At 29.8% G+C, this 12,928-nt stretch overlaps 3 protein-coding genes across 3 annotated transcripts; 1 reads left to right on the top strand and 2 right to left on the bottom strand.

The window, feature by feature from the left end:
* Window positions 1-609: 609 nt before the first annotated feature.
* On the bottom strand, window positions 610-5,560 carry LOC128955747 (ATP-binding cassette sub-family C member 2-like). The gene is made up of 8 exons (XM_054301419.1): window positions 5,537-5,560; window positions 5,306-5,418; window positions 4,236-4,633; window positions 3,642-4,170; window positions 2,069-3,557; window positions 1,748-1,950; window positions 1,042-1,678; window positions 610-981 (listed from the first exon to the last, which is right to left on the bottom strand). Exons 1-8 carry the CDS (start codon window positions 5,558-5,560, stop codon window positions 610-612), a joined length of 3,765 nt encoding a protein of 1,254 aa, XP_054157394.1.
* A 3,129-nt stretch (window positions 5,561-8,689) lies between these two features.
* LOC128955302 (peptidyl-prolyl cis-trans isomerase FKBP2-like) lies at window positions 8,690-9,478 on the bottom strand. The gene is made up of 2 exons (XM_054300963.1): window positions 9,151-9,478; window positions 8,690-9,071 (listed from the first exon to the last, which is right to left on the bottom strand). Exons 1-2 carry the CDS (start codon window positions 9,385-9,387, stop codon window positions 8,808-8,810), a joined length of 501 nt encoding a protein of 166 aa, XP_054156938.1. The 5' UTR covers window positions 9,388-9,478; the 3' UTR covers window positions 8,690-8,807.
* Window positions 9,479-9,990: 512 nt separating this feature from the next.
* LOC128956286 (26S proteasome regulatory subunit 4-like) lies at window positions 9,991-11,901 on the top strand. The gene is made up of 4 exons (XM_054301982.1): window positions 9,991-10,177; window positions 10,302-10,632; window positions 10,713-11,283; window positions 11,354-11,901. The coding sequence occupies exons 1-4, from the start codon at window positions 10,175-10,177 to the stop codon at window positions 11,793-11,795; spliced, it is 1,347 nt and encodes a 448-aa protein (XP_054157957.1). The 5' UTR covers window positions 9,991-10,174; the 3' UTR covers window positions 11,796-11,901.
* Window positions 11,902-12,928: the final 1,027 nt, after the last annotated feature.

Genomic DNA, 12,928 nt, shown 5'->3' on the forward strand with positions numbered 1-12,928 from the left:
TAATCTATAAGTAATAAATATTATTATTCTATAATATATTGGTTTAACCCTGAATTTATATGAGCTTATTATTTATCAAAAATTACCAAATTAAAGTTTTTTTTAAAAAATCGCAATGAATACGAATATAATACAAACAAACAGCTATATTAACAAAAAATTATTTKAAGTATAGATAAAGCAAAAACGTTTTAATTATTTCTTGTTTTATTTATAATTATATTTAATAAACAGTTTTTAATATTTTATTTGAGTTAAAAATAAGAAATAAATGTAATAAATAATGTAAATAAAAATCATAATATGATAAAAATATAATGTTACAGTATGTTAAATTAAAATAACATTATACAATATTATTTTAATAGTAAAATATTATGTAAACAATACTATTATTAACTATAAATTTTTAATAGATTTATTTTATTAAGATTAGTATAAAGAGAGTGTAGAGATTAAAGGCAGTAATTGGTCTTATTTTCAACTATTTTAACTGCAAATTTAATTGCGCGTAAAATTACAACTATTATTAAAATAAATGCGATACAGATATTGAAGTTCATTCAATTAAATGTAAATTTTAACAAATTATTATTAATTATAATTAAATCAAACGATTCCAAATTCTTTGGCTAAACTATAGAATAGTGAATCGGAATCCCGGAGCAGATTGTCTGGTGAATCCATTTCCTTAATCATCCCGTTATCCAATACTATAATCTTATTGTAATCCAATACTGTATTCAATCGATGAGCGATTGTCAGTACTGTTGAATCGCTGAACTCTTCCTTAATAGTCGATTGTATCAATAGATCGGTCTCCAGATCGCAGGCAGCGGTCGCTTCGTCGAGGATTAAGATACGAGTGTTACGTAACAGAGCTCTGGCCAGACATACGAGTTGTCTCTGACCGGCACTCAAGTTGTTACCGCCTTCTTCTATCTCATACAATAAACCATCACTTGATTGAGATATAAATTCCTAAAAATTTAAACATAAATAATAATTATTATTATTTAATATTATAAGAACTAATCCTACCTTTAAGTGTGACCTTTCCAATGCTGTCCACATTTGTTGGTCTGAATATTCTTCAAATGGATCCAAATTAAGTCTAAGAGTTCCAGCAAATAGATTTGGTTCTTGTGGTATAATTGTTAGTTTGGATCGCAAATCATGTAATCCTATTTTTGTGATATCAATTCCATCGATTATAATTTGACCGGTTTTCGGTTCAATTATTCTAAACAGTGCCAAAGTTATCGATGATTTCCCGGCACCGGTTCGGCCAACTATTCCTACTTTCTCTCCCGACTCCACTCGAAAATTGATATTTTTGAGTACCGGTTCCAACTCTGGTCTATACGAAGCCGAATAGTCTATGAATTCAATCCAAGCTTTTGTGGGCCAGTTATCCAAAGGTTTGTTACTATCACTTGATTCCCATTCACTTTCACTATTCAATTGTGAATACTCTCTGACTCTTTCAACAGAAACCATTTGTGTTTCCAATTCAGCGGTCATTTTGAGAAACCATGAAATGTTGTTAACCATAGTAAATGTATACATAAGCACAAAACCTGCCAAACCGGGAGATATGTTGTCTTTTTGTAAGACAATCAACAGTGCTGTCGAAAATGTAATAGCAATACCAATGATTGCTATCCAGATTTCAATCCTATAAAAATTATATGAAAATAAATAAATTTGAAATCAGTTTTAAATTTTGTTGTTTTAAATTTTATACCACATCTGTGCTGAATATTTGTGTCGCTCGACGTTAATGTTTATATCAATTAGTTTTTGCAGTCTTTTGACAAACAATTGTTGGACGCGATAGACACGTATAGAAACGGCACCCGAAATGCTTTCATTAAAATGACTATAAATCGGCGATCGGGTGATTGAATTCAAACGATTCAATTGTCGCGATGTCCACAGATATAATCGCTTTTTAAAAAATATTGATATTATTAAAATAAATATCAACAACAAAAAAATCAAATGGAAATTTATTATTATTATTATTACTTACGTATAAGAAAAAATAAACCAACATAATTATTGCAATCAATATAATCATATAAGCATTTGAATAGATAATGATAATCAAAATCAAAATATTATATAACGATTGATGAATAAATTCTTGTAAACAGTTGGGTATTCTATCGTCAATCATATCTAAGTCACGATTAAAACGATTGATAATCCGACCCAAAGGTGTGGTGTCGAAGAAAGACAACGGAGTCCTCAATACACAGAACAGTATGTCTTTGTGGAGGATTGTCGACGATTTATAGTTACATAGTGTGACTGTTAACTGTGAACAGGTAACAAACAGAGCGTTTAACAAGAAAAATGTCAAATAAATAGACAGATAATAGGTTTTATCAGATGTTGTCTCAATTTCTGTAGAGTTATTTGATGTCCAAATGGTTAACCAATAGTTACCACCAACTTGTGCGACATTGTATAGCAAACATAATATACATTCAAGTAGTGATAGCCATAAACCACAGCGAAAAATGTAATCCAAATAAACGGTATGTTTAACACTACCAAACTGTTGGTACTCTTCATCGATAAGGTTTTGACCGATGGGTTCTTTATTATCATTTATATCACTAGATATATGRCTTATATTAGAAGTCTGTTTCGATAACTTTCTTTTAACTTTTGAAGAACTTATTTGTGACACACGATCCTCACTAGTAATTGATTTATTGTCGTCACTATTCTTGAGAATCTGTTCCGAAAGCATACTTCTATCGGACAACTCATCATAAGTGCCGGAATCCAGAATACGTCCGTCGCTCATAACTATTATATAATCAGTATCTTTGAGAAAGTGTATGTTATGTGTAGCCAAAAGTCGAGTTTTTCGTCTCAACAATCCTTTTGGTCCGATCACGTGTTGGAATAAGTGTTGAGCCACGTGTGCGTCCACAGCGGCCAATGGGTCGTCCAATAGATACACATCTGTGTCCTGATATACAGCTCGGGCTAAACTCACTCTATGTTTTTGTCCGCCACTTAAATTGATTCCCTTTTCTCCGATTTCAGACAAATCACGCGCCGGTAATAAATCAAAATCTGTTTTGAGAGCACAGGCAGTGATTACTCTCTCATATTTTGTCGATTCAAATTCAGAGACAAACACTATATTATTTCTTAAAGTCATGTTTTGAATCCATGCCGTTTGTGGCACATAAGCAACGGATCCATTTATTTTTGGTTGGTTACCACTCATACAATACATATCACCCATCAGTGATGATAGTAGTGATGACTTTCCGGCTCCCACTCTCCCAACAATTGCAACCAATGATCCCTTTTTAATATTAATTTGAATATCTTTAAGTATGGGTTCGTCATCACTACTCCAACCAAATGAACTATTATGTATAGAAACCACACATTCATTGTCATGAATACTATCGACACAATTATCATTACAGTTATTATAATTATCTAATTCTTCAGAACTCAAAAACTTTCTGATTCTTCTGAATGAAACAATTGCTTTCAACAGATATGTTATGGTTATTGGAAACCTATATTGAAGTATACAAATAATGTCAGAAATAAATTTAATATTTAGATAACTATCAAAACTTATAAATTTAATAATTGCTTACATAGTTAGCGGTCCTCTTAATAGATTATAAACAGCAAGCGATACGAAAGCATTTTTAGCATTAAATTGTTGTCCAGAAACCAATGTAAACATCGTAAAGCTTATGCCAGCGATAAACATTGGAAGCGATAGAAATGTCACATATATTGAACAGTCCCATACCTTTCCCTTAACTAATTTCCATAACTCTTGGCGCCGGACTTTTGACAATCTTTCCATAAATGGCTTTTCCCAACCAAATAGTTTCAATAATTTAATGTTATTCAATATTTCACTTATTTGTGCCATTCGTTTGTCTTTCAATGACATCTGCTCTTTCTGGAGACAACTGTATCGTCGCATAGCATATGTTGTAAATGGACAGACAAACAGCATAACCACAATGATTGTCATCGATGACGGACCCAATTGTTGCCATAATAAAAAGATACCTATACTAAAGCTGATGGGAATGGCATATAAATTAGTCATAATGTTTAGGAAACTACAGATTTCTGATACATCGACACCCATCAAGTTATTGATATCACCTAAATATTAAACAATCAATCATTAAATATAATTAAATACTTAAATATAATAATTTTTTAAATACCAGTTGTGTATTCTCTGCGAGACATAGGACTAAGTCTAAGCATTTTATTATAGAGAGCACAAGTAAGAGCCGATTGTACTCTATAGTAGGCTAGACTTGAATAGTTAAAACTGTGAGACCAGGATAGGCGACTGCATAATGTGAAGAAACAATAGATAACAGCATAATAGATACCGTGCCATAACTGACTGTCCCGATATGAWATATAATCAATGAGTTTCCCTAAAATATAGGGTTGACTATAGTTAGAGGCAATGCATAACATTCTTAATAGTGCTGATATAATGTATGGTAACCACGCCGTCCAGAAAATCAATGGCAATAATCTTATATTTGCTAATGAATTTGTATTATATTTTTGATTAGCTTTTTCAAATACTTCATATGAACCACGAGAACTAACATAATCACAAAGTGGTAGCAAATATTGTTTTAAATCCGTATCAGTTTTATATCCAATTTTCAATAACTTTCTCATCCAAATCCTGAATATACGGGAAAATATATTGAAGTCATTCATTGGACATTTGAAGTGACAGTCGCTCTCCAACTGTTCAAATTCGGTGGACGGTTGGTTCATACATGAGATTACTAGTGCTTGAAATGTAAAGTATACTTCCATACAGTTTACAATTAGCAAATAATTTTGAATTTTATAATTATTGTTAATAAATAAATGATAGAAACTAATCAATGAACATAATAGAGAGGTCAACCATATTAGAGGTATTGTAATCGGATGTCGATATCCGTATCGATGAAACACAATAACATGATATCCAACCAAACAATATGTGATCAATTGAATCACATTTGCAAACATATCACTTATTAATATTTCGTTGTAATTACTTAGATATAAATAATGTGAAAGTTTCATAATTGTTAAAATACTTAGCAAACAACAGCTTATCTATTAAATAATAAAAATTATAAATTAGTAATTGAATAATTTTTTTTAAATACTGTAATTAACTACTAATAATTAAATTTTAAATACCAAATGCAATATATATTTCCAATGATAGCTAAATGGTTTAAAATGATTAAATGATTTATTTATAATATACCAATCGTATGGCAATAAAAATAACATTATGATCATTGGTATGATAGGTAGTATAGTTTGTTGGAAACATTGTGTCAATTGGGGAACATTACTATCCCATGTCATACTCTGGTTCTAAAAATTGAAAATTGATTAAACTCATTATTATTATTCTTTATCAATATTAAATATTATTAAAATATTTACWTATATACTTAAATATAGAAATAAACATATACTAAAATTTATTTACCCATATTGGTGTATTGCAAAACATTATTAACTGCTATTGAGATTAATATAATTAATAAATTTAGTTAACTTAATATTCTATGAATAATAATTTAATAATTTTAAATAAAAACTTACTTTAGTTGAGAAAACACTTTATAATCATAAAATATTGGTTAAAAATACTCTGTCTTATAGTCATTGAGACTAACAATAACGTATGAATACAAAAGTCTTAGATGGAGATACCCGAGATTTATTTGTAGAGATAAATATAAATGTATTTTTTAATAATGTAATTTTGTAAATTATATCAAATTGCATTTATAACTTTATACTTTAAAAATATTTATTATCTTTACTTAAATTATATGACAATAAATGTAATTCTAAAGTTTATTAGTATCTATTACTGACATTTAAAAAAAATGTTTAGTATTTCTTATAAATTGTATTACTTTTCAAATGATTTTGTATTGTTTTGTATATTACTTTAAAAAATAATTAAAAAAATTGCTGTCATCGATATTTATAGAAATGTTGACATAGAAAATATTTATTTTGTTATATTTTACTTATATTGATTCATTAGCTTAGCACACAATAAATAACTATAATAATAAAAATTACAATATAAGCAATCATAAATTTTAATAAAAACTTTATTTACACATATATATATATAAAGAGATAGTAATTCAATACTGGAAAATATTAATATGCAAATGTTTGACATATATAAACAGCTAATTATACTTTATATTGATAGCTATTGAAGTGTTTTTTGAAAAATTGTTTTACTATGTATTACATTTAGGACTAATATTTCATCTAATATTTAGATAAATTTGCAATCATGATTAATGTATCAAATATATTATTGTTATATTGATAATAAACTAATGTGTTACTTAAATAATTTATACAAATATATAATTTTTAAATATTGTTCAAACAAACTTATTAATTTTAATTTATTAGATGTAATAAACGTATTTTATATAGTATATTATAATATATAATGTTTTGTTTTTTTGTAAAATTCAATAGTTTTATAGTATTTATTTGTTATAGAAATACAAAGATAAATAGATAAATAAAAAAAATATAATAACATCTGATGCAATTTAATCAAATTGAATATAATTTTGAAAAATGTTTGTTTAGCATTGCCAACTGGTATTCAACAACAAAAAAATTTCAAATTTGAGCATCACCATCACATTTTTATGAATGTGTCCGTTACTATAGAAACCTATGGGATCTATGGGAATGGGATTTAATGAAATTAATCGATAAAATACTTCTCTCACTCTCTATCAGCTCAGAGTCTGTGTTGGCATCCAATTGACGACACCATTCACTAGACATAGTTATTGATTACTATAAACCTTATATTATTATTTAATAATATCATGTTTTTAACAATTTTGTTTATATATTTGGCCAAATAGTTGTCTAAATAATGCACAAAACAGCGATTTTTATGAAATTATTTAATTTATTAATTTACAACTAATAATTTTTTGACAATTGTCATAATTGCCATTTTTATAATTTAATTATCTATATGATGACGGAGCATACTATTAAAATGGTAATCTAATATTATATAGTATATAGAATAATACGTTATGTATTGCTTATTATATATTATACAATAAAGAATATTCTCTATAGAATATTCCGGAAGTATAATTTATTTTTAATGATATCTTATTTAAAATTTGTTTATATAATGTTTAGATATTGCTTGTTTATAATTTTAATACATATATTGTATAAAACTTATTAGTAAATTAGAAAATTTATTGATTTTTTAAAAAACAAATCAATTATTTATCAATTGTTTTGGTTCATTGAACTACAATATAATAATTTAATTTATAATAATTATTTGATATAAGTTTTGTGATATAAATATGTAATCAATATCTATCTGTAATAGCTTATATAGCATTATAAAACATTATTTTAATAATTTTTAAAAATTATTAATTGATTTAAATTAAATATGGGGTACAGCCAGTTATTTTACAGGACGATCGGCCATTGCGTGACCCGTGGGACTCCCTGAGCTGGTGGCGAAACGATGATCAGGCAAAACGTATTGAAGAGGAGCACAATCGCCAACACCCGAACAGTCCGGTACGGGTGGAAGTGGTCGATACGTTTGCCAGCAATGAGACAATTGACTCGATATTCAATTACGGTCTACTAATCATCCCATCCCTGTTCATCATAAGCGCAACCCTATGGTGTTTGTCTCGATTCCTGTTAAAGACGTTCGTCAGTGTCTATCTAAGTGTCAGTGCATTAGTGTTGGCCGGCATAGCCAGTGCCGCGTTTGTTATATTCGGGTTAATATTCCTCATAGGCATGTGCTCTGGCTATAAGTTTGTCTACTATCCCGTCACACCTAATGCCACGACAATCATAGGCAACAATGCACTCAATTATACTGTTGTCGCACTACCTGCCGAAACCACTTGTCCTCCCAATACGTGTCCAGCGGTCGTAACGGAAAAGCCCGAAAAAACAGACAAAAACGCAGAAAATAATAGTAATAACACTAATAATATTAGTAGTAATACTGAGATTATTAATAGTAGTAATAATAATAATTCGCCAAAAATATAAAAAAAACATTTTTTACAATATTAAAAATAACAAAAAACAATCCAAAAAAATATTTAATACAATCCAAATTAATTTTAAATTTTTTCAATTACGGTAATCTCTAATTAGAATTAATAGATATTTTTTAAATTATTTTTTTGTATTATTTTTCATTTAATGTAAATACTAGTTAGTGTCAAATAAAATTTTAACTAAAAATTAGTTTTGCATAGATTCAGTCTATCAAAATTTGTTGTATAATAATCATGTTTAATAAAATATTTATAAATTAATAAAATCTGATTAAAATTAATGATTATCAAAGTGTACTTAAAAACAATAATTTATTACAAGAAAAAAATAATTTTAATTATAAATAATATCAATTAAATCACAAAACATGAATTTAGATATAAAAAAAATTAATTTGAAAAATAAAATTTAAAAATACAAAACACTTTAATGACAATTAAATCACATTTAAACATAAATATAATAATTATATTATTATTAATGACTAAAAAATTGTTTATAATTTCATAATAAATATTCTGAGCTATAAATATAAAAGTTAAAAAAATGTGAAATTTTAAATGACAGGTATTATTATAATAAATGGGACAAAATTGCGGTATTTATTGGGGAAAGTAGTCAAATGGCCTGTCATACAGTGGTCACAGATCATTGCGTCGGCTTTCAATCTTAACGCACTCGACTTCAAATACTAGGGCYGCATTGGCCGGTATGGTTGGCGGCGCACCGGCCGCACCGTATGCCAAATCGGACGGTATAACCAGTTTGCGTTTTTCGCCGGCACACATACCCAGTAGTCCCTGATCCCAACCGGCAATAACCTGACCCATWCCCAGCGTAAATGTCAACGGCTGGCCTCTCTTGTATGAGCTGTCAAACTCGGCACCGGTATCGTAGAGAGTGCCCTTTAAATATATAAAATACAATAAAACCAAATCATTAGTGACCATCAAGTGGCCAATGAGCGGGTGTTGGCTGCCGTACCTTATAATGTATGTGAACAATGTCACCCTTAGATGTCCGGCGGTCACAGTTTTCGACCCGTTTTTTGACACCGATCTGCAGTTTCTTTACTTTCTTTTCTGAGCCCAMTGTCTGGTCAYTWGTGGCCGAAGAAGACTGTCCCGAAGCCGAYTCATCGCATCGTACAATACATTGCATAACACATAGTATTGCCGCTAATTGTAGTCCAAATGTCCAGAAATTTGCCGACACTTTCATTATGTGTTTGTTTTGATGACAAGTATTTAATAATTACTTTTTCATTGCATTTACAGTACATATAATAACAAACAATACAAACACTCACTAAATATACAGTATATTAATATAATACACACAAAACATATCTCTTATTATTATGTATTCAAATAATACGTTTACATTAATCTAATCTAATGTAAAAAGTAAGTAATAATAAATTTATGTCTAAATTATATTTTAAACAATTAATATATTTAATAAAATTGTAAGGAAAATAGCATTTTGTTTATTTAATTTAGGAGACTATTGAAATTCAATTGTATTTTTTTAAATAAAAGTCATATATTTAGAAAAAACAAAACAAACAAATCATACCCCAAATCAAACTATAATTTTATTTATAACAATATTTTTTACAACATTTTTATAACTTAAATACAATAATAACAAAAAAATATTATAAGTTTTATTTTTAATAAAAATTGTGCTTAATTTTCAATACATAAATAAACAAATTGTTTAAATTAATTTTAAATTAATTACAGTATAAAAGTATAATAAATACTTTTTTTATTAAAGTTTTGTTTAAAAATGAGTTTTTGACGTAATTTATGTATAAATATATACGAAAACAATTGAATGATTTGAGCAATGATTCAGTGATTTTGTTATTTGACTTCAATTCACAGCAAAAACTAATTTTTATAAACAATTGTTTGAATTTTTACCCGAATTTACGGACACTTACTGAGAGGTCAACACCAAAACAAAAGACTGTTTCCCGAAGTTATTGTTATTGCAAACAATGGTAAGCTATTTGTAATTTTATCATTCATTGAATTACATACAAACAAACAGACAATGATTTGTCAAACTTGTGGTGAAAAAGAAATTAAAAACTGATATTAAATTGTGTGTCCATTGATATGTAGGGTCAGCATCATTCGGGTGGATCGGGAACTGGCGGTTCGGGCGGCGATAAGGACAAGAAGGGTCAGAAAAAGGAACGCTCGGCACCGCCGCCGGTACCGACAATACGCGGTCGCCGTCGTAAGGGTGGTAAAGGACCGGACAGTGCATCCAAGTTGCCGGCGGTTACGCCACACACACGATGTAGGCTTAAACTTCTGAAGTTGGAGCGCATCCAAGATTGGCTGCTTATGGAGGAAGAGTTCCTCAAGAATTGTAACGCAACCATCAATGCTAAGGCAGATAAAGAAGATAATATTGATGAAGAACGCAATAAAGTGGATGATCTGAGAGGTTTTGATGACGACTTGACTTTGAAGTTATCGATAAATTTATTGATTGATTATTTTATTTTCTGTCGATTACCACTTTAGGGACACCGATGTCTGTGGGAAACCTCGAAGAGATTATCGATGATAATCACGCTATTGTGTCGACTTCTGTCGGCTCCGAGCATTATGTCTCGATCTTATCTTTTGTCGATAAGGAACAGTTAGAGCCTAACTGTTGTGTCTTATTGAACCATAAAGTGCACGCCGTTGTCGGTGTTCTCAGCGATGATGTGGATCCGATGGTCAATGTGATGAAACTGGAGAAAGCGCCTCAAGAAACCTACGCCGATATTGGCGGTCTCGACACACAAATTCAAGAGATCAAAGAGAGTGTTGAACTGCCGCTAACTCATCCCGAATATTACGAAGAAATGGGTATCAAACCGCCCAAAGGTGTTATTCTGTACGGCCCGCCCGGCACAGGCAAAACACTGTTAGCTAAAGCAGTGGCCAATCAAACATCTGCAACCTTCTTGCGAGTAGTCGGTTCCGAACTCATTCAGAAGTATTTGGGTGACGGACCGAAACTCGTACGCGAATTATTTCGTGTGGCCGAAGAACACGCGCCGGCCATTGTGTTTATCGACGAGATTGACGCCGTCGGTACCAAACGGTCAGTCAATATTTGATGTCATATTGTGAATATGTTTTAGTCTAATATTTTATTTTGTTTTTTTTAATAGTTATGACTCCAATTCTGGCGGCGAACGAGAAATTCAACGAACAATGTTAGAGTTGTTGAACCAATTGGACGGTTTCGACAGTCGCGGTGATGTTAAAGTAATAATGGCCACCAATAGAATTGAAACATTAGATCCGGCCCTAATCAGACCCGGTCGTATTGATCGTAAAATTGAGTTCCCGATGCCCGACGAAAAGACAAAACGTCGTATATTTAACATTCACACACAACGCATGACTCTGGCCGATGATGTTGACTTCGAAGACCTTGTTCTGGCCAAAGATGAACTGTCCGGCGCCGACATTAAAGCCATCTGTACAGAGGCCGGTCTATTAGCCTTACGCGAGCGCCGTATGAAAGTGTTGGGCGACGACTTCAAGAAAGCCAAAGAGCACGTACTCTACCGCAAGAAAGAAGGAACTCCTGAAGGACTTTATTTATAATATAACACACTATTAGACAACTTATCTTTTTTGTCATTTGTTTTTTTTTTGATTGTATTTCTCATTAAAAGATTTTTTTAAACTATAAAACTTGGAGACACTTGTTATTTAATTTGGGATTTTATTATATATTTTTATACCCATTATGTTTGAATCAAAAATTTTTACCGTTAACTGAATCTCTGGAAATAATTTTTTTTTAATAATTTATTTACTCTAAATTTTGAATTGAGTTTAAAATTGGAACAAATTAGTAAAAATTAAAAAATAATACTATAGTTAGAATAATATATTTTGTTTATTGTAAAGTTAATCAACTAATTTGCTGTAAATTTATTTCAATGTACCGGTAATTTATTTTAGACGATTCCATATGTAAAATACCGGTGCATTTGTTGAAAGTATATAATGATAAATGTCTAGACGAGTCCATTGTTTAGAATAACTAACAAAATATATTTATCTTATTTTATAAAATAAATACTGCAATGAAATTTACATTTTGTGATACACATTATAAATATTTATTTTATTAAATAATTTGTGCATAATTACTGGTATAATATTATTATTAAAATAATAATTTAGTATATTATTTAGTTTTGCATTTTACAGTTAGAATTTAATACAGTACTGTATATTTTGATTTTTAAAAAATAATTCTTGTCTTATTAATAAATAATTTATTGTGTGTGTGTGTGTGTGTGTGTGTGTGTGTGTGTGTGTGTGTGTGTGTGTGTGTGTGTGTGTGTGTGTGTGTGTGTGTGTGTGTGTGTGTGTGTGTGTGTGTGTGTGTGTGTGTGTGTGTGTGTGTGTGTGTGTGTGTGTGTGTGTGTGTGTGTGTGTGTGTGTGTGTGTGTGTGTGTGTGTGTGTGTGTGTGTGTGTGTGTGTGTGTGTGTGTGTGTAATATGTATGTAATATGTATGTGTGTTTGTTTGTATGTTTTATTAAAAAGTATCTGATTTTATTTATCTTGCGATTATACTAAACAAACAAGTTTGTTTTTTGGCAAAATTATTTAAGAAAATAAATCTTTTAAAAATTAGTTTAATCTAATCATTAGTTTATATCAATAATTATAATTTATATAACATAATGAACCCTGGCGATTTGCACCAGTGAACTTAGAGCA

This window comes from Oppia nitens, unplaced genomic scaffold (assembly GCF_028296485.1).
Source record: "Oppia nitens isolate AA-2021 unplaced genomic scaffold, nextdenovo-longstitch-racon4-pilon3 scaffold2_pilon_pilon_pilon, whole genome shotgun sequence".
NCBI classification, from domain to species: Eukaryota; Metazoa; Arthropoda; class Arachnida; order Sarcoptiformes; family Oppiidae; genus Oppia; species Oppia nitens.